General features: G+C 43.7%; 1 protein-coding gene across 1 annotated transcript in view; it reads left to right on the top strand.

Moving 5' to 3' along the window:
- LOC140728850 (uncharacterized) overlaps positions 1-22,404 on the top strand; it is a 235,780-nt gene that overhangs the window by 88,210 nt on the left and 125,166 nt on the right. The window contains exons 22-24 of the mRNA XM_073047854.1: positions 2,526-2,637; positions 9,922-10,085; positions 20,797-20,904. Coding sequence (XP_072903955.1) covers positions 2,526-2,637; positions 9,922-10,085; positions 20,797-20,904 — 384 coding nt within the window. The remainder of the gene's footprint in view (positions 1-2,525; positions 2,638-9,921; positions 10,086-20,796; positions 20,905-22,404) is intronic.

The raw sequence follows: 22,404 nt of genomic DNA, 5'->3' as shown, positions 1-22,404 counted from the left end.
ATTGGTGAGGCCAAATTTGAAGTAGTGTGTGCATTTGTCACCTACCTACAGTTTAAGGGGCACCTGAGGGGTATCTTCTTCACTCAAAGAATCTCGAGAGTGTGGAATGAGCTGCCAGCACGTGAGCTCAATTTCAATCTTTAAGAGAAGTTTGGATAGGGACATGGAAGGTAGGGGTATGGAGGGCTATGGTCCCAGTGCAGGTTAATTGGAGTAGGCAGTTTAAATGGCTTGGCAGAGACTAGATGGGCCAAAGGGCCTGCTTCTGTGTTGTACGTTTCTATGACTCTATGACTAGAGCAGTTAAATTAATTTGTTGGGAGAAAGAATTTGGGGAAGTACTAATGAAAACCATGTGTCAAGGTCACACATTGTAGATTGGTTCAGGAGGTTGAGGCACAAGAGATCTGAGGAGAGCTGGCTAATTGGTTCCAAAAGTGGGGTGACGATGGGAGGCCAGGGTAGTTGTGGGTGTCTGTGACCAGAGGGGTGCTGGTTCCACTGCTGTTTACTATATATATATATATATTTGGTGAGACTGTAGGTGGCATGTTTAGTAAGTTTGCAGATGGCACCAAAATTGGTATATAATGGACAGTTTAGAAGACTGTCTAAGGTTACAAGAGGACCTATGTCAGTTGGGAAGGTGGACCAGAGAATGGCAATCAGAATTTAACTCAGACAAGTGTGCAAGTTACATCTGGCCGTTAAACCAGACAGGACCATGTGTGGTAGATGAAAGAGATCTAGGAGTACGGAGTTCTCTGAAAGTAACTTCACAGATTGGTGAGGATAGCATACGGCATGCTTGCTTTCATTGGTTGGGACTTTGAGTACAAAGGTTGGGATGTCTTGTTCTAGCCATACAAGATGATGGTAAGAAGGCATCTGAATACTATGTGCAGTTCTGATTGCCATACTTAAGTTAGAAATGGTGCAGAAAGGATTCATTAATAATTTTACTGGACTGAAGGGCTTAGGTTGTAAGGAGAGGGTGGATTGGTGAGCATTGTTTCCCTGGAGTGAAGAGGCAGAGGGGATGACCAAACCGAGATTATAAAAATGGTGAAGGACATGGGTAAGTTCTCCATGCAGTTGATGGTGGACATTTGGACAGCTATATGGGTTGGAAATGTTAGAGGGATATGGACCAAGTGTAGGCATCCATTCAATTCTGGATCAACCTGCACAACACTAATCACTTCATAGATTATAGTCGATCTGTTCTAGTTGTGTTCTTTCTTGTATCATGTGTGCTCAGTTTATGTTTTTCTTGTGAATGTTGTGGTCTCTGATTCTCTGTGGCCGTGATATTCCTGCGAGGAAGTTTTTCATTACACCCATCCGTACACGTACTTGTGCATCTGTCAACCCTTGACTTTGACTTTGAACTCAGGTAGGTGCCTTCTTTAGCATGGGGTAATGGGCCGAAGGGCCTTCTTCTAGAACATAGAACCTACAGTACAGGAACAGGCACAAGGTTGTGCTGAAGTAATTAAGCTAAAGACACCTAATCCCTTCTGCCTGCACATGGTCCATATCCCTCCGTTCTCTTCAGAGCCTCTTGAACACCACTATCATATTTGCCCCCAACACCACCATTCTTTACCACTCTCTGTAAAAGCATCTTGCCTATGTTTCTCCTTTAAATCTTAACTGCACGCCCTCTAGAATTAGACGCTTCAACCCTGAGAGGATGATACTGCTGGGCAACTCTATCTATGCCTCCTATAAAATTACAAACTTTCATCAGGTCTCCTTCCTTGCCAGAGTAAACAACCTGAGTGTGTCCAAACTCTCCTTATAGTACGAGCCCCCCAATCCGGGCAGTATCCAGGTAAACAGCTTTTTCACCTTCTCCAAAGTCTCTGTATCTTTCCTGTAGGTTGTCCAGAATGAATGCAAACTCCAGATGAGGTAACTGGAATGTTATATGGTTTCTGTTCTGTGGAACTATGGGGGTCTTAAGCCAAGGTGCCCAACTACAGTTCCCAGAATGCTGAAGTGCCAAATAGCTCTGTGTTGCTGAAATTTAGAGAGCTCCCCTCAGGATTCCACCTGATCCATTTCCAGGATCCTGCATCCTATTGCTATCAGTGGGAGTTTGCTGCACCATGTCGTCACAGAGTCACAGAAAAGTACGGCACAGAAACAGACCCTTCAGCCCATCTAGTCAGTGCTGAACCATTTAAACTGCCTGGAACCATCGACCTGCACCGGGACCATAACCCTACCATCCATGTACCCATCCAAACTTCTCTTAAGCATTGAAATCGAGCTCACACGCACCACTTGCACTGGCAGCTCACTCCACACTCTCACAACCCTCAGAGTGAAGAAGCTTCCCTTCATATCCTCCTTAAACTTTTCACCTTTTACCCTTAACCCAATGACCTGCTTGCATTTACCCGATCTATACTGTATGTGAAAGCACTTTAGTGTCTAGATAGCACTTTCAGGGAATCCTGATCAGTGAAGAGTGTAAAGAAATGAATTAGTTTAAATATTTTCTTTTCTTTTATTAGCTTTCCTGTGATGAAACAAAATGTGCCCATCCTCGCACGTGTGATAAGTATGGAGAAGCCCCTATTTATTCTGTGAATGTCAGTGATCCCTGTTGCAATATTACAACGTGTGGTAAGTATGACATATCTCCTTCACTTGCGTGTATTGTGGGCTGTTGGTTAACAAATTCATTGATGTGGGAATCAGGAAAACAAGTATTGCTTAATTTGTTTATCTGTTTATATTTATTTAGAGATACAGCTCCGAGCCGTGTCTCCAACAACCCACCTATTAACCCTGGCCTATTCTCAAGCTCACAAGACAAAGGAGCAGACGTAGGCCATTCGGCCCATCGAGTCTGCTCCACCACTCCACCATGAGCTAAACTATTCTCCCATCTAGTTCCAATTGCTGGCTTTTTCCCCATATCCCTTGATACCCTGACTAATTAGATACCTGTTAATCTCCTCCTTAAAAACCCTCAATGATCGGGCCTCCACAGCTGTATGTGGCAACAAATTCCATAAATCCACAACCCTCTGGCTAAAAAAAATTCTCCTCATCTCTGTTTTAAATGGGTACCCTCTGATTCTAAGACTGTGACCTCTTGTCCTGGACTCACCCACCAAGGGAAACAGCCTTTCCACATCTACTCTGTCCAACCCTTTCAACATTCGAAATGTTTCTATGAAATCCCCTCTCATTCTTCTATACTCGAATGAATACAATCCAAGAGCCAACAAACGCTCCTCACACGTTAGTCCCTGCATTCCAGGAATCATCCTCGTGAATCTTCTCTGAACTCTCTCCAACATCAGCACATCCTTTCTAAGATAGGGGGTCCAAAACTGCACAGAGTATTCCAAATAAGGTCTCACCAGTGCCCCATAGAGCCTCATCAACACCTCCTTACTCTTATACACTATTCCTCTTGAAATGAATGCCAACACAGCATTCGCTTTCCTTACTGCCGATCCAACCTGGTGGTTAACCTTTAGGGTATCCTGCACAAGAAACCCCAAGTCCCTCTGCACTTACGATTTTTGAATTTTCTCCCCATCTAAATAATAATCTGCCTGATTATTTCTTCTTCCAAAATGTACAACTATACATTTCTCAACATTGTATCTCATCTGCCATTTCTTTGCCCACTCTTCTAAACTGACTAAGTCTCTCTGCAACCTTTCCGTTTCTTCAACACTTCCTGCTCTTCCACCTATCTTGGTGTCATCTGCAAACTTAGCCATAAAACCATTTAATCCATAATCTAGATCATCGATATACAGTGTATAAAGAAGAGGCCCCAACACCAACCTCTGCGGAACACCACTTGTAACCAGCAACCAACCAGAATAGGATCCCTATATTCCCACTCTTTGCTATCTGCCTATCAGCCAATGCTCCACCCATTGCAATATCTTTCCTGTAATTCCATGGGCCCTCATCTTATTAAGCAGCCTCTTCTGTGGCACCTTATTGAAGGCCTTTTGAAAATCCAACTACACAACATCCACAGCCTCTCCCTTGTCAATTTTATTTGAGATTACCGCAAAAAATTCCAATAGGTTGGTGAGGCAGGATCTTCCCTTCATGAAACCATGTTGGCTTGGGCCTATTTTGTCATGCACCTCAAGGTAATTCATAATCTCATCCTTGAAGATCGACTCCAGTAACTTTCCAACTACCGATGTCAGACTAATAGGTTTATAATTTTCTTTTTGCTGCCTCCCCCCTTTCTTAAACAGCGGAAATACATTTGCGACCTTCCAGTCCTCCAGAACCGTGCCAGAGTCTACTGATTCCTGGAAGATTATTTCCAATGCCTCCACAATCTCCAAAGCCACCTCCTTCAGAACCTGTGGATGCATCTCATCCGGTCCGGGAGACTTATCTATCCTTAGTCCATTTAGCTTCTCAAGCACTTTCTCTCTAGTAATCTTGACTGTACCTAATTCTATTCCCTGAGACCTCTGGCTATCAGGTATGTTGCTAATGTCTTCCACTGTGAAGACTGATGCAAAATACTCATTTAGTTCCTCTGCCATCTCTTTGTTACCCATTATAATTTCTCCAGCATCATTTTCAATCGGTCCTATATCTACCCGTCTCACTCTTCTATTCTTCATATATTTAAAAAAGCTCTTAGTGTCCTTTTTTATGTCAATAGAACATTGAATAGTACAGCACATTACAGGCCCTTCAGCCCACAATGTTGTGCCGACCCTCAAACCCTGCCTCCCATATAACCCCCCACCTTAAATTCCTCCATATACCTGTCTAGTAGTCTCTTAAACTTCACTAGTGTATCTGCCTCCACCACTGACTCAGGCAGTGCATTCCACGCACCAACCACTCTCTGAGTGAAAAACCTTCCTCTAATATCCCCCTTGAACTTCCCTCCCCTTACCTTAAAGCCATGTCCTCTTGTACTGAGTAGTGGTGCCCTGGGGAAGAGATGCTGGCTGTCCACTCTGTCTATTCCTCTTAATATCTTGTACACCTCTATCATGTCTCCTCTCATCCTCCTTCTCTCCAAAGAGTGAAGCCCTAGCTCCCTTAATCTCTGATCATAATCCATACTCTCTAAACCAGGCAGCATCCTGGTAAATCTCCTCTGCACCCTTTCCAATGCTTCCACATCCTTCCTAGCGACCAGAACTGGACACAGTACTCCAAGTGTGGCCTAACTAGAGTTTTATAGAGCTGCATCATTACATCGCGTCTCTTAAACTCTACCCTCGACTTATGAAAGCTAACACCCCATAAGCTTTCTTAACTATCCTATCTACCTGTGAGGCAACTTTCAGGGATCTGTGGACATGTACCCCCAGATCCCTCTGCTCCTCCACACTACCAAGTATCCTGCCATTTACTTTGTACTCTGCCTTGGAGTTTGTCCTTCCAAACTGTACCACCTCACACTTCTCCGTGTTGAACTCCATCTGCCACTTCTCAGCCCACTTCTGCATCCTATCAATGTCTCTCTGCAATCTTCGACAATCCTCTACACTATCTACAACACCACCAACCTTTGTGTCGTCTGCAAACTTGCCAACCCACCCTTCTACCCCCACATCCAGGTCGTTAATAAAAATCACCAAAAGTAGAGGTCCCAGAACCAATCCTTGTGGGACACCACTAGTCACAACCCTCCAATCTGAATGTACTCCCTCCAACACAACCTCTGCCTTCTGCAGGCGAGCCAATTCTGAATCCACCTGGCCAAACTTCCCTGGATCCCATGCCTTCTGACTTTCTGAATAAGCCTACCCTGTAGAACCTTGTCAAATGCCTTACTAAAATCCATGTAGATCACATCCACTACACTACCCTCATCTATATGCCTGGTCACCTCCTCAAAGAACTCTATCAGGCTTGTTAGGCACGATCTGCCCTTCACAAAGCCATGCTGACTGTCCCTGATCAGACCATGATTCTCTAAATGCCCATAGATCCTATCTCTAAGAATCTTTTCCAACAGCTTTCCCACCACAGACGTAAGGCTCACTGGTCTATAATTACCTGGACTATCCCTACTACCTTTTTTGAACAAGGGGACAACATTCGCCTCCCTCCATTCCTCCAGTACCATTCCTGCGGCCAGTGAGGACATAAAGATCCTAGCCAGAGGCTCAGCAATCTCTTCCCTTGCCTCATGGAGCAGCCTGGGGAATATTCCATCAGGCCCCGGGGTCTTATCCGTCCTAATGTATTTTAACAACTCCAACACCTCCTCTCCCTTAATATCAACATGCTCCAGAACATCAACCTCACTCATATTGTCCTCACCGTCATCAAGTTCCCTCTCAGTGGTGAATACCGAAGAGAAGTATTCATTGAGGATCTCGCTCACTTCCACAGCCTCCAGGCACATCTTCCCACTTTTATCTCTAATCGGTCCTACCTTCACTCCTGTCATCCTTTTGTTCTTCACATAATTGAAGAATGCCTTGGGGTTTTCCTTTACCCTACTCGCCAAGGCCTTCTCATGCCCCCTTCTTGCTCTCCTCAGCCCCTTCTTAAGCTCCTTTCTTGCTACCCTATATTCCTCAATAGACCCATCTGATCCTTGCTTCCTAAACCTCATGTATGCTGCCCTCTTCCACCTGCCTAGATTTTCCACCTCACTTGGTGGTTCCTTCACCCTACCATTCTTTATCTTCCTCACTGGGACAAATTTATCCCTAACATCCTGCAAAAGATCCTTAAACATTGACCACATGTCCATAGTACATTTCCCTGCAAAAACATCATCCCAATTCACACCTGTAAGTTCTAGCCTTATAGCCTCATAATTTGCCCTTCCCCAATTAAAAATTTTCCTGTCCTCTCTGATTCTATCCTTTTCCATGATGATGCTAAAGGTCAGGGAGCGGTGGTCACTGTCCCCCAGATGCTCACCCACTGACAGATCTGTGACCTGACCCAGTTCGTTACCTAATACTAGATCTAGTATGGCATTCCCCCTAGTCAGCCGGGGATTGCCAATTTCATTTAATCGCCAATTTAATTGCCAATTTCCTTTCATAATTCATCTTTTCTTTCCTAATAACTTACTTAGTTTCCTTCTGTAAATTTTTAAATTTCATCGAGTCCTCAGTTTACCCACTAATTTTTGCTTCCTTGTACGCTGCCTCTTTTGCTTTTATTTTAGCCTTAACTACTCTCGTTAGCCACATTTGTGTCATTTTTCCTTTTATGATTTTCTTTTTTCTTGGAATATATTTTTCCTGCACTCTCCTTATTTCTTGTAGGAATTTCATCCAATTCTGCTCTACTGTCCCTCCATTTAGCTTACTTTTCCAATCAGCTTGGGCCATTTCCTCTCTCATACCACTGTAATTTCCTTTGTTCTACTGAAATATCGATACACCTGATACCAGCTTCTCCTTTTCAAATTTGAAACTGAACTCGATCGTATTATGATCACTACTTCCAGGGGATTCCATTATCTCCAGCTCTCTAATCACCTCAGCCTCATTACACAGCACCCAATCCAAAACAGCTGATCCCCTGGTGGGCTTATGGACAAGCTGCTCCAGAAAGCCATCCCGTAGGCATTCTACAAACTCCCTCTCCTGAGATCCAGTATCTTCCTGACTTTCCCAATCCACTTTCATATTAAAATCTCCCATAATTATCTTGACATTTTCCTTCTGACATGCTTTTTACACCTTTTTACACAGTTCCAGCTGTAACTTGTATTCCACATCCCGGCTGCTGTTTGGAGGCCTGTATACAACTGCTATTAGTGTATTTTTACCCTTGCTATTTCTTAACTCGACCCGTAGGGATTCTACTTCTTCTGATCCTATGTCCCTTCTTTCTAGTGATTTGATATCATTGCTTATCATCAGGGCCACACCACCCCCTTTACCTACCTTCCTATCTTTCCTATACACGGTGTATCCTTGAACATTCAGCTCCCAATCACATCCATCATTTAGCCATGATTCAGTATTCAGCTATTCAGTATCATAGCCATGATACTCACCGGACAATTTACAGTGACTAATGGGTTCATCCTTGGACAGTGGGAGGAAACCAGGGCACCCGGAGGAAACCCTCACGCTCATGGGAAGGATGTACAAGCTTCTTACAGAGGATGCTGGAATTGAACTCCAAACTCCGATGTCCTGAGCTATAACGGTGTTGCACTAACCACTGAGGCACCCCTAGTTCTTATATAAACTGTTGCTCCAAAGAGCTATGTGGAAGGAATTCTTGGTGGTTATGTTTCTCCCAACTGGGGAAGATCAGTGGTGATATGTAATTCCTCACTGAGGAATGTAAGATGTTCAAGCTTCATCCTTATCCTGCAATCACAAGACACAGGAGAAACCCACCCTCCTCTCCTCCACGTGCAACTTTCACTCTTCAACAATGTGTGGAAGCATGGGGGGTGCTGTATGCTGAATTTCACATAAATACATAACTGAAAAGTATTACTCAGAACACTAGCTTCTTTAATAACGTCAATCTCTGTACATCAAAGCTATTTTTTAAAAATCAAAGTTTTGATAGACTTCTTGCAGGCAGCCAGTAAACAACAAAACACAATCGAACCCATTTTAAAAAACAAAGACAAACATCCAGTGTGTGAGAAAAACAAATCACTCACACGACTTGTTTAACTATTTCATATCTACTGTGATTCACGTTTTCTCTTCCTGTTACAGTGTATTGCACTGTACTGCTGCCACAAAGTTAAATTTCCCAGTGTATGCCGATATTAAACCTGATTCTGAACAATAAAAATATAAAGAAGTGAACTGCAGAGTCCGTGAAGGTGAACCCAGAGCAGCAGTTCAGCACTGACTCGTCTCTCTCGTATAGAAGCTTGAAGTTACAGTCTGTACGCAGTCTGACTTCCTACGTCTCATTAAGCTTTTTAATCTATTTATTCGAGGCACCCCTCAGGGCACCTTCTCTTTGCATTATAGAACAGTAAATCCAGTGGGAAGCCAGTGTTTAATCTGGCTCTTCTCAAAAGCAATAAGGGCAAAGAGGCAAGGATAGAGCCCGTACAACACCCAGGACAAAGGTGGGGGGGGGGGCTCATGACCTTATCTGCCAATGTGCTTATGGCCATTGCTAATCCCTTGTTACTAGGTAAGAAGGAGGTGAGGGTTCAAGGTAGGACAATAAAGATCACTGCCGGGACAGCTACAGAAATCAGGAGGGTAGACTGGAATATTTTATTAAAATGATAATCATTTTAGGAACAGACAGAGTGGATGGCCAGAGATTTTTTCCCAGGGCAGAAATGGCTAAGACAAGGGGCATCATTGGAGGAAGGTATGGAAGGGAATATGAGGGGCAGGTCTTTTACAGAGACCTAGTTTGACGTGGTAGATGGCTCCCCCTTGTGGAGACTGAGAGTTGTGCAGAATCCCTTGCTGGGGTGGTGGGAGAGGCAGCGGACATTTAGTAGTTGCTTAGTTAGACACATAGATGATAGAAAATGGAAGGCAATGTGGGAGGGAAGGGTTAGATTGATCTTAGAGTAGATTAAAGGTCAGCACTAAATTGTGGGCTGAAGGGCCTGTACTGTGCTGTAGTGTTTTATGCTCTGTGTTCAAACCCATAATAGTCAGGGCATTGTAAATGTGGAATGAAAACAGGAAATGCCAGAACATTGCAGTACGTGAAGACTGTTGGGAATTTGGGACAGATCCTTCCTCAGAACTCATTCCAAATGAGCAAGAACATTGCTAAGACAAATATACAAATACTTCAAACCTCATCTGCTCAGTGGAAAGTGAGAAGGAGAATGGAGCCGTTATGTTTCCGCTGCCTTCCTGCAGTAAGGGAGAGACGAGGCGTGTAGTTTAATGACTTACTGCATTTCTCGGGCTGCTGATCTAGCTGAGCAGCATGGCAGAAGAGAAATGAAGCCTGGTTTTTCTCTCACAGGTCCTGTGTGTTCTTTCAATAACACCTCCATCATGCCCGGCCAAACCAGACAGCGCCTCGATGGACAAGTCTGTACCACATTCACTTGCACCAATGAACTTAATAGTGATGGATTTCTGACATTAAATGTGTCCACGCAGATGTGCGAGACGTCTTGTGATGAGGTAGGATTTTTTTCATTCCCTAGCAATGCTACTGCTGACTGCTACACCATATTGAGTGAGAAAATCAATACTCTGCCTTGGAGTTTGTCCTTCCAAAGTGTACCACCTCACACTTCTCCGGGTTGAACTCCATCTGACACTTCTCAGCCCACTTCTGCATCCTATCAATGTCTCTCTGCAATCTTCGACAATCCTCTACACTATCTACAACACCACCATCCTTTGTGTCATCTACAAACTTGTCAACCCACCCTTCTACCCCCACATCCAGGTCGTTCATAAAAATCACGAAAAGTAGAAGTCCCAGAACAGATCCTTGTGGGACACCACTAGTCACAACCCTCCAATCTGAATGTACTCCCTCCACCATGACCCTCTGCCTTCTGCAGGCAAGTCAATTCTGAATCCACCTGGCCAAACTTCCCTGGATCCCATGCCTTCTGACTTTCTGAATAAACCTACCGTGTGGAACCTTGTCAAATGGCCTTCAATCGTGGAATTGAATTTAGGAGCCAAGAGGTAATGTTGCAACTATATAGGACCCTGGTCAGACCCCACTTGGAGTACTGTGCTCAATTCTGGTCGCCTCATTACAGGAAGGATGTGGAAACCATAGAAAGGATGCAGAGGAGATTTACAAGGATGTTGCCTGGATTGGGGAGCTTGCCTTGTGAGAATAGACTGAGTGAACTCTGCCTTTTCTCCTTGGAGCAACGGAGGATGAGAGGTGACCTGATGGAGGTGTATAAGATGATGAGAGGCATTGATAGTGTGGATAGTCTGAGATACCAGGGCTGAAATGGCTAGCACGAGAGGATACAGGTTTAAGGTGCTGGGAAGTAGGTACAGAGGAGATGTCAGGGGTAAGTTTTTTTACTCAGAGAATAGTGAGTGTGTGGAATGGGCTGCTGGCAACAGTGGTGGAGGCGGATACAATAGGGTCTTTTAAGAGGCTTTTGGATAGGTCCATGGAGCTTAGAAAAATAGAGGGCTATGGGGAAGTCTAGTAATTTCTAAGGTAGGGACATGTTCAGCACAACTTTGTGGGCCGAAGGGCCTGTATTATGCTGTAGGTTTTCTATGTTATGCTGAAATTGTATAAGACATTGGTGAAGCCTAATCTGGAGTGTTATGTGCAGTTTTGGTCACCTACCTACAGGAAAGATATCAATCAGGTTGACAAAGTGCAGAGAAAATTTACAAGGATATTTCTGGGACTTGAGGACCTGAGTTATAGGGGAAGGCTGAATAGGTTAGCACTTTGTTTCCTAGACTATAGGAGAATGAGGGCAGATCATATAGAGGTGTTCAACATTATGATGGATAAATGCAAGCAGGTTTCTTCCACTGAGTTTGGATGAGACTACATCAAGAGGTCCAGGGTGAAGAGTGAAATGCTTAAGGGGAAAATGAGGGGGTACGTCTCACTGAGAGGGTAATGAGAACATGGAAGAACTGACAGCAGAAGTGCCAGATTAAGAGTTTGGCTAAGTAGGTGGATGGGAGGAGTATGGAAGGCTATGGTGCGCGGGTGACTCTGCGGAGAGACACAGGTCAGCACAGACTAGATGGACCAAAAGGTCTGTTCTGTAACTCTAACAGGTGCTATTCATCTAGCCACTGGCTCTACCAACGGGCTCACTATTAGATTGGAAAGGGAAGTGTTACGTATTCAAGCAACAATAAATATATGAGTTAGGCAGGGGTTTTTATAACAAATAACATGTTTATTAAACACTGAAAACAAACCACCCAAAAGTAAACAAATCACTAACGTAACCAGAAATCAGCTGCTGTGTGGCAGCTTAAATAGTTCTTAAAGCAATGAAGCTTAAACAGTTTTTAAAGTGTTGTTGCAAAAACAGTTCTTCAAAGTAGTATTGCAAAAGTTCAAAATGCTTACAGTCCATTTAAGGGAGAGACTTTTTAAGACGATTTAAATTCTCTTTCATGTTGTGATGCTTCGGTTCCCAAATCGAACTTTTCCCACGAAGAATTTTACGAAGATGAGATGTAACGGCTTAAAGGCACTGACCTTTCCTTTACAGAACTGTTCCCAATCCTTTCTGCTATTTCACAGGGATTAACACGAGAACAGTCAACGAATTCCTTCCGAATAAGGATCAAACAAGGTCAAACCTGTTTCACCGTCGAAATCGATTCTCCTCGATCTTTTAACTCCCGAACTCCGATCTTCACTCTCCACTGATTCTCAACTAGCAGTATTATAAAGAAACTGCTGGCAATGACCCTTTAAACTTTAGGCATTAGATAAAACTTCATCTTCCAACTAAACTGCGTCATAACATTAAATCACGCAGTGGCATGAAGTCAACATGGCAAATCCAGCCACGAACTGCCCCTCCTCACAGGGAGGGGTCCTCCTTTTATACCCTGTAAAAAAAAAACTGTCACATGACCTCTACTGGCGGGAAAATGACGTCACTCCACCATCACAAGACCATTACCTCAAGTCCAGTATAGCTTCAACCCCGTGTTACGTGTCACGGGTACGTAACAGAAGAAGAAGTAAATAGTCTGTCTTACTATATGTTCATTATTTTAATTAGCATTAATGCTTTTCATTTATATACATCAGTTGCATGTTAAGTACATTTAATGTTTATTTTAGTATGTTTAGTTGATTTAAGTCAATCTGAACAGTTTTCGGGTATCACAAATTACAAAAGCAGTGGTGAACAAGGCCTTAGACTCTTGTGTGGTTGTACTGAGGCTTCTCTTTGGAGTATTATGTTCAGTTTTGTTCCCTTGCTGTCGGGAGAGTGACATTTAAACTGGAAAGAGTGCAGAAAGGATTAACTGTACAAGGACGTTGCCAGTGTTGTGTATTCAATATCTTAGCAGTATATGAATAATAGTGTAAATATAACACTTACACAACCCGCTGGTGTATGTCTAGGGGAAAATTCGTCCATATATTGCTTGATTAAGCATACCTGTTCATTTAAATAATTCATTCCAGTTCATATGTAAAAGTACGTGAATCACACGTCATCACAGCACCACATGATGTCCATGCCCTGCTTAAAATAAAAATGAAACTAAGACATATTTTCCTGGGCTCCCATCTTTTTCTTGCAATTAGTTTTTTTGTGTTTTGGAGTTAGAAAACATGAAAATGGTGACAAGGAAGTTTTAAATGAATCTGGGATGACTGTTCAAGCACAGCGAGATGTTTGAGTTTTGAAAAAGCGGTCGAGGAAAACACAGCGTAGCAAGTGCTTCTTTGAGAACAGACAGAGACTGTGGAGTTAAAATAAAAGGGAAAAAACAGAAGAATTCACGGGTTCATAAATAGTAAGTACCAAGTAATAATAATCATTAAAAAACCAGAAATGGCTGCATCAGAAAGATAGACAGCTTCGATTGCACAACGGATATCTGGCTCATGTATACTGAGTAAATTGCGCAGTATTTTGAAGCAAATGACATAGCCAATGTGAAGAGTGTGCCAGTTTTGCTGAGTTGTTGTGTGGAAGTGCATACAGTTTGCTTCAAAGTTTAACTACTCCAACCAAGCCAACTGAAATGAGCTTTCCTGATAGTGTGAAAGTGATGCAGGAACATTTAGAACTGAGACCATTGTTGATTGCAGAACGCTTTAGGTTTCATAAGCAGAATCAAAAGGAAGGGGAGTCCATTTCAGCATACACGGCTGAATTGAAGAAATGGTCTGAACATTGAAGAATTGTTCAGTGATGAGCTTAATAATGCTCTGAGAGATCATTCAGTTTGTGGAATTTTACCCAAAAACAATTCAAAAAGAGCCAAACACTCTCTCTCTGGTTGGAAAGCATATTGGAATGTCCATGCTGCTCAGATGAATTGTAAAAGTGACGAAAACAGTGGTGCAACAACAATTTTCGTGGGTAACTTATTGAGAAAGCCTCTAGAGATAGTAATCGGGCAGATACTTGCAAAATGTGGGTTGGTTTTAAGCTGGAAGAGAGTTTAGCAAGCTTCAGGAAAGATGCAAGCATCTGGGTTTTGTGAGTATAAAAAATTAAAATCTACTCTGTATACTTTAAGGTTATTGCATGAAGTTCAAGTGTGAGACTCTCTCACCTAGAGGGGGTCAGTTGTGCTGTGAGGATTACATTCCTTGACTTCTCTAGTGCCTTTAACACCATCCAGCCCAAGATCTTAAGGCACAAACTAACGGAGATGGGAGTAGACTCTCACATGGTGGATTGGATAGTGGACTACTTGACAGATAGACCTCAGTATGTGCGGTTGGGAGACTGTAGGTCTGACACGGTGGTCAGCAGGGGACCGTACTCTCTCTGGTCCTGTTCACCCTGTACACATCAGACTTCCAATATAACTCAGAGTCCTGCCATGTGCAGAAGTTCGCTGATGACAAGGCCATAGTGGGGTGTGTCAGGAATGGACAGGAGGAGGAGTATAGGAAACTGATACAGGACTTTGTGATATGGTGCAACTCAAACTACCTGCGTCTCAATATCACCAAGACCAAGGAGATTGTGGTGGACTTTAGGAGATCTAGGCCTCATATGGAGCCAGTGATCATTAATGGAGAATGTGTGGAGCAGGTTAAGACCTACAAGTATCTGGGAGTACAGTTAGACGAGAAGCTAGACTGGACTGCCAACACAGATGCCTTGTGCAGGAAGGCACAGAGTCGATTGTACTTCCTTAGAAGGTTGGCGTCATTCAATGTCTATAGTGAGATGCTGAAGATGTTCTATAGGTCAGTTGTGGAGAGCGCCCTCTTCTTTGTGGTGGCGTGTTGGGGAGGAAGCATTAAGAAGTGGGACACCTCACGTCTTAATAAGCTGGTAAGGAAGGCGGGCTCTGTCGTGGGCAAAGTACTGGAGAGTTTAACATCGGTAGCTGAGCGAAGGGCGCTGAGCAGGCTACGGTCAATTATGGATAACTCTGAACATCCTCTACATAGCACCATCCAGAGACAGAGAAGCAGTTTCAGCGACAGGTTACTATCGATGCAATGCTCCTCAGACAGGATGAAGAGGTCAATACTCCCCAATGCCATTAGGCTTTACAATTCAACCGCCAGGACTTAAGAACTTTTTAAAAGCTATTATTAATGCTTTTTGAGATAGTGATTTAGATGCATATCATATTTTTTTTACTGAGTTAAGTATTGTATGTAATTAGTTTTGCTACAACAAGTGTATGGGACATTGGAAAAAAAGTTGAATTTCCCCATGGGGATGAATAAAGTATCTATCTATCTATCTAAAAAGTAGATGTAAAGGCCAAAGCCCAGCTGGATGAACGGACGGCCAAAGAAAGGAGTCCATGGAGACACAAAAACAGAGGATTCATCAGATAATGTTGTGGATGAGGAAACCAAGAGGAGAGATCAGATTGCAAAGGGAGCAAAAGAAGGATTAATAAGGAAATACTCCAGTGAACTCCCCAAGATCAAGATACACAAACTAGAAGAAAGGGGTCCAGAGCTGTCAGAACCACTTCCTGCAGTCTCAGAGTCGACTCCTGCAACTGCCCTGGAGGATACCCTGGAAACTGAGATTGTTTCACAGACACAGGTTTCACTCTGCCAGACAGAGTGAACCGCTTGTCAGGAAACACATTATCCCACAAGAGCTCAGAAATCTTCCACTCAGGCCTAATTCTCTTTAGGTCAGAATGGGACAATTTAAAATTTACTGCGCTGCAGATGTCTGTATACAGACATAAAATATATTCACACCCCCTTGGAGGTTTTCATGGTTTATTGTTTTACAACATTGTATCACAGTGGATTTAATTTGGCTTTTTTGACACTGATCAACAGGAAAAGACTCTTTCGAGTCAAAGTGAAAACAGATCTGTGCAAAGAGATCTAAATTAATTACAAATATAAAGCACAAAGTAATTGATTGCATAAGTATTCACCCCCTTCAGGTCAGTATTTAGTAGATGCACCTTTGGCAGCAATTACAGCCTTGTGTCTGTGTAGATAGGTCTCTATTAGCTTTGCAAATCTAGACCCTGCAATTTTCCCCCATCCTTCTTAACAAAACTACTCAAACTCTTGTCAGATCGCATGGGGATTGTGAGTGAACAGCTCTTTTCAAATGCAGCCACAAATTCTCAATTGGGTTGAGGTCTGAACTCTGACTTGGCCACTCCAGAACATTAATTTTGTTGTTTTTTAATCCATTCCTGCATAGCTTTGGCTTTATGCCTGGAGTCATAGTGTTGTTGGAAAACAAATCTACTCCCAAATCACAATTTGGGATTGCATCAGGTTTTCCTCCAGGATTTCCTGTATTTTGCTGCGATCATTTTACCCTCTACCATTTTACCCTCTACCTTCACCAGTTGCCTCACTGTGAAGCAACCCCACAGCACGATGCAGCCACCACCGTGCTTCAAAAAACATCATGTTTTTAATGACGTACAGTGTTTGGCTCACACCAAGCATAGTTTTAAACCTTCTTCCAGCTGACTTCGGAGTCTCCCACATGCCTTCTGGCAAACTCTCGTCAAGATTTCATGTGAGTTTTTTTTCCCAACAACAGCTTTCTCTTTGCCACTGTCCGATAAAGTTGCGATGGGTGAAGCACCCGGGTAACAGTTGTTGTATGCGCAGTCTCTTCATAGATAGATAGATACTTTATTCATCCCCATGGGGAAATTCAACTTTTTTTCCAATGTCCCATACACTTATTGTAGCAAAACTAATTACATACAATACTTAACTCAGTAAAAATATGATATGCATCTAAAATCACCCTCTCAAAAAGCATTAATAATAGCTTATATAAAAAAAAGTTTTTAAGTAGTTTACTTAAATACATTGAGTCCTAACCCCGGCACTTTAACATATCTTACTCCTGGCGGTTGAATTGTAAAGCCGAATGGCATTGGGGAGTATTGATCTCTTCATCCTGTCTGAGGAGCATTGCATCGATAGTAACCTGTCGCTGAAACTGCTTCTCTGTCTCTGGATAGTGCTATGTAGAGGATGTTCAGGGTTTTCCATAATTGACCGTAGCCTACTCAGCGCCCTTCGCTCAGCTACCGATGTTATACTCTCCAGTACTTTGCCCACGACAGAGCCCGCCTTCCTTACCAGCTTATTAAGACGTGAGGCGTCCCTCTTCTTAATGCTGCCTCCCCAACACGCCACCACAAAGAAGAGGGCGCTCTCCACAACTGACCTATAGAACATCTTCAGCATCTCACTACAAACATAGAATGGAAGTACAGTCGACTCTGTGCCTTCCTGCACAAGGCATCTGTGTTGGCAGTCCAGTCTAGCTTCTCGTCTAACTGTACTCCCAAATACTTGTAGGTCTTAACCTGCTCCACACATTCTCCATTAATGATCACTGGCTCCATATGAGGCCTAGATCTCCTAAAGTCCACCACCATCTCCTTGGTCTTGGTGATATTGAGACGCAGGTAGTTTGAGTTGCACCATATCACAAAGTCCTGTATCAGTTTCCTATACTCTTCCTCCTGTCCATTCCTGACACACCCCACTATGGCCGTGTCATCAGCGAACTTCTGCACATGGCAGGACTCCGAGTTATATTGGAAGTCTGATGTGTACAGGGTGAACAGGACCGGAGAGAGTGCTCCTGTGCTGCTGACCACCGTGTCAGACCTACAGTCTCTCCCATCTCAGCCACTGAAGCTTGTAACTCCTTCAGAGATGTCATAGCTGTCTTGGTGGCCTCTCTCACTAGTCCCCTTCTTGCACAGTTACTAAGTCTTTGAGGACAACCTGCTCTCAGCAGTTTCCAGCTGTGCCATATTCTTTCCATTTCTTGATGTTTGACTTAACTGTACTCCAAGGGATATTCAGTGATTTGGAAATTTTCTTTTATCCATCTCCTGACTTGTGCTTTTCGATAACCTTTTGCGGAGTTGTTTGGAGTGTTCTTTTGTCTTCATGGTGTAGTTTTTGCCAGGATACTGACTCACCAGCTGTTGAACCTTTCAGACTGCACACAGTGATCTCCATTTAACTGATTATATGATTTCTAAAACCAATTGGCTGCACCAGTGATGATTTGGTCTGTCATATTAAAGGGGGTGAATACTTATGCAATCAATTACTTTGTGCTTTATATTTGTAATTAATTTAGATCACTTTGTAGAAATTTGTTTTCACTTTGACATGTTGATCAGTGTCAAAAAAAGCCAAATTAAATCCACTGTGATTCAATGTTGTGAAACAATAAAACATGAAAATTTCAGGGGCGGGCGGGTGGGGGGGGGGGGTGGTATGTGAATACTTTTTATAGGCAAGGTATACTGTATACATAGTTGAGACTTGTTTTCCTGAGCTCCAATCTTTTTCTTGCAATTAGTTTTTCTGTTTCAGAGTTCCAAACTATAACAGGCAGGTCTCCAGGAACTGAGCTATAGGGAGAGATTGAATGGGCTAGGAGTTTATTCCTGGCGTGTAGGAAGCTGAGAGGGGATGATATAGATTTGTATAAAATCAGGAGCAGCAGAGGGAGGGAGAATGCACACAGTCTTCTTCCAGGGTTGGGGAACCAAAACCTAAAAGGAATAGGCAGGTTTAAGATGCGAGGGGAAGGTTTTAGTAGTATCTTGAGGAGTGACAATTGAGAAAGAGTGAACAACTCAAGTTAGGTCTGAGGACCTAACCTGGACCCAACATATTGATGCAGCTATAAAGAAGTCAAGACAGTGGCTATATTTCATTGGGAGTTTAAGGACATTTGGTATATCACCAAAAACACTCGCAAATTTCTACAATGTACTGTGCAGAGCGTTCTGACAGGCTGAATCACCATCTGGTATGGAGGTGGGGTCTACTGCACAGGATCGAAGAAAGCTGCAGAGAGTTGTAAAATCAGTCAGCTCCATCATGGGCACCAGCCTCCATAATATCCACGATATTAATATCTTCAAGGAGCGAGCGATGCCTCAAAAAGGCAGCATCAATCATTAAGGGCCCCCATCACACAGGACATGCTCTCTTCTCATTGTTACCATCCGGGAGGAGGTACAGGAGCCTGAAAGCACACACTCAACGATTCAGGAACAGCTTCTTTCCCTCTGCAATTACATTTCTGAATGGACATTGAATACTACCTCACTACTTTTTATTTCCTTTTTTGAACTACTTATTTAATTTAACTATATAAATTGTGAATTGTATACATACACACTTACTGTGATTCAGTTTTTTTCTCTATTATCATGGTGCTAGTGATGCAAAGGTAACAAATTTCACAACATCTGCTGGTGATATTAAACCTGATTCTGACTTTGCTTTTACATAAAGATTGGTTATCTATCTGGTTCTGTAAAGTGGTAATGGGACAAGCTCCCACTACCTATTAAATGCTCCCAATGACATGTGTCTCAAATAGCCTCTGACAACCAAGTCCGGCTCCTGGCCTTCACGTGTGGCTTAGCTACAAAGCCCGGGGGAACCATTTCTACTGACAGCAGTGGGGCAGAGGATGGGTACTGGCACCTTAATACCAGTTGGTTTGGGCAGATGGGGCTGGTTGGCAGCTCAGCTAGGAGAAGGAAAACTCTGATCTCAAACCTCCGCCACCTTGCGGCTATACCCACTCATGGGGAAGGGTTCAGGAGTAAACCCCGAGGGAAATGTCCAGAGTCAGGATCGCTAAGGCAGTCCGACGTTGTGTTCAACGATGACTGGTGAGCCCTGCGATGTCGCTGGTGCCAAACTATGTCGGTCTCTGCTGTTCCATTGGATTCATCAGCTGCATGGAGAGGGGCAACCAGTTATGTGGGCAACAGCTCACTCTCCATATCGTACTGCCCTGGCTTGCGTGTCACGTAGACAGCTAGGACGCCACGTCTGTGGTCAATCCCGGCCTCAGTTATTATGTACGTACGCTGTCAAAGGAGGTGGTTGAGGCAGATACAATAACGTTGGGCCAGGTACATGGATTAGAAGGGTTTAGAGCAGGGGTCCCTGACCCTTGTATGCTGTGGACCCTACCATTAACGGAGGGGTGAGTGGACACCAGGTTGGAAATCTCTGGTTTAGAGGGATTTGGGCCGATCATTGACATGTGAGACCAGCATGAATGGGGAAATTTGGTCTTCATGGACCAGTTAGTCTGAAGACTTTGTTTCTGTGCTGTCTGAGTCTATGACTGCCTGACAACGGTAACGGTCTGGGGGTGGTGCCAAGCTGTTACTCTGCTGTTTGGGATAGCTGTGGCATCGTCAGTTCGGCTGGACCCATGCAGTGCTAAATAGTTAAAGCAGCCAGTACTCTTCATTTGTACAAACTAACGGTGCAGAGTACAGGAACATCATGCAGTATTCTTTCACTTCCGTCCTGCTTCCCTTGTCATTATTTTCTTCTTCTCTTTAATATTTCTGCCTTCACTTCCCAAACACTCCAATCCCCCCACCGAACCTGCTGTCATATTCCTGCCACAACCATCCTCACAGAGAAAATACAACTATAATTCTTCTAATGTTGTTTCAACACTTGGTCTCTCTTATTCTTGTTCCTGTTCCATTTAATCCTTTGTATAATTCTTGGATGTTATGCCCACTTTGTAAATATGTGCACAGTATACCCATCCAAAACAATCTTCTGTGTGAGGTTAGAAAATACTTGATGAAGAGAAAACTCAGCCAAAAAACTGAGCAGTACATTGTTGAAAAGCAAATTAAATCTGAATTCAAATCATTTCTCAAGGTTTGTCTTTTTTTAATCCCCCAGGGTTTTGAGCTAAGGAAGTCACAGGACAAGAATGTATGCTGTCCAGAGTGTGTTCAAGTAAACTGCGCTTACATCTCGCCAAATTCTTCTGAAATCATCTTGATCAAGGTATGGATCTGCCTTCAGGTTATAGGACAAAACGTACTGCTGATAGATAGCAAACTTCTAGCCCTGGCACCAGTGTTGTAACCACAGTTGTAAAATGATTTAATGAGAGGAAGATGGGGAAATACCAGGGTGAGGAGGATATGGTCTGAGTTAAAGTTCAGAGTAGAAGCCATGGTGCAGGAGAATATTGTGTCGGGGGGTGGTGATTCCAGCAGTTTGGGAGATGTGGTGTCTAAGTGTTCAGTACTGGGGTCAGTGCAGTTTGGGAGATGTGGTGTCTAAGTGTTCAGTACTGGGGTCAGTGCAGTTTGGGAGATGTGGTGTCTAAGTGTTCAGTACTGGGGTAGATGCAGTTTGGGAGATGTGGTGTCTAAGTGTTCAGTACTGGGGTCCGTGCAGTTTGGGAGACGTGGTGTCTAAGTGTTCAGTACTGGGGTCCGTGCAGTTTGGGAGATGTGGTGTCTAAGTGTTGAGTACTGGGGTCCGTGCAGTTTGGGAGATGTGGTGTCTAAGTGTTCAGTACTGGGGTCAGTGCAGTTTGGGAGATGTGGTGTCTAAGTGTCCAGTACTGGGGTCAGTGCAGTTTGGGAGATGTGGTGTCTAAATGTTCAGTACTGGGGTCCATGCAGTTTGGGAGATGTGGTGTCTAAGTGTTCAGTACTGGGGTCAGTGCAGTTTGGGAGATGTGGTGTCTAAGTGTTCAGTACTGGGGTCAGTGCAGTTTGGGAGACGTGGTGTCTAAGTGTTCAGTACTGGGGTCCCTGCAGTTTGGGAGACGTGGTGTCTAAGTGTTCAGTACTGGGGTCCGTGCAGTTTGGGAGATGTGGTGTCTAAGTGTTCAGTACTGGGGTAGATGCAGTTTGGGAGACGTGGTGTCTAAGTGTTCAGTACTGGGGTCCGTGCAGTTTGGGAGATGTGGTGTCTAAGTGTTCAGTACTGCGGTCCGTGCAGTTTGGGAGATGTGGTGTTTAAGTGTTCAGTACTGGGGTCCGTGCAGTTTGGGAGATGTGGTGTCTAAGTGTTGAGTATTGGGGTCCGTGCAGTTTGGGAGATGTGGTGTCTAAGTGTTCAGTACTGGGGTCAGTGCAGTTTGGGAGATGTGGTGTCTAAGTGTTCAGTACTGGGGTAGATGCAGTTTGGGAGATGTGGTGTCTAAGTGTTCAGTACTGGGGTCCGTGCAGTTTGGGAGATGTGGTGTCTAAGTGTTCAGTACTGGGGTCAGTGCAGTTTGGGAGATGTGGTGTCTAAGTGTTGAGTATTGGGGTCCGTGCAGTTTGGGAGATGTGGTGTTTAAGTGTTCAGTACTGGGGTCAGTGCAGTTTGGGAGATGTGGTGTCTAAGTGTTCAGTACTGGGGTCCGTGCAGTTTGGGAGATGTGGTGTCTAAGTGTTCAGTACTGCGGTCCGTGCAGTTTGGGAGATGTGGTGTTTAAGTGTTCAGTACTGGGGTCCGTGCAGTTTGGGAGATGTGGTGTCTAAGTGTTCAGTACTGGGGTAGATG

The sequence above is a fragment of the Hemitrygon akajei genome, chromosome 6, assembly GCF_048418815.1.
Source record: "Hemitrygon akajei chromosome 6, sHemAka1.3, whole genome shotgun sequence".
Taxonomy (NCBI): domain Eukaryota; kingdom Metazoa; phylum Chordata; class Chondrichthyes; order Myliobatiformes; family Dasyatidae; genus Hemitrygon; species Hemitrygon akajei.
Note: the sequence above shows the minus strand (reverse complement) of the source record. Positions and strands in the feature narration are given on the sequence as shown.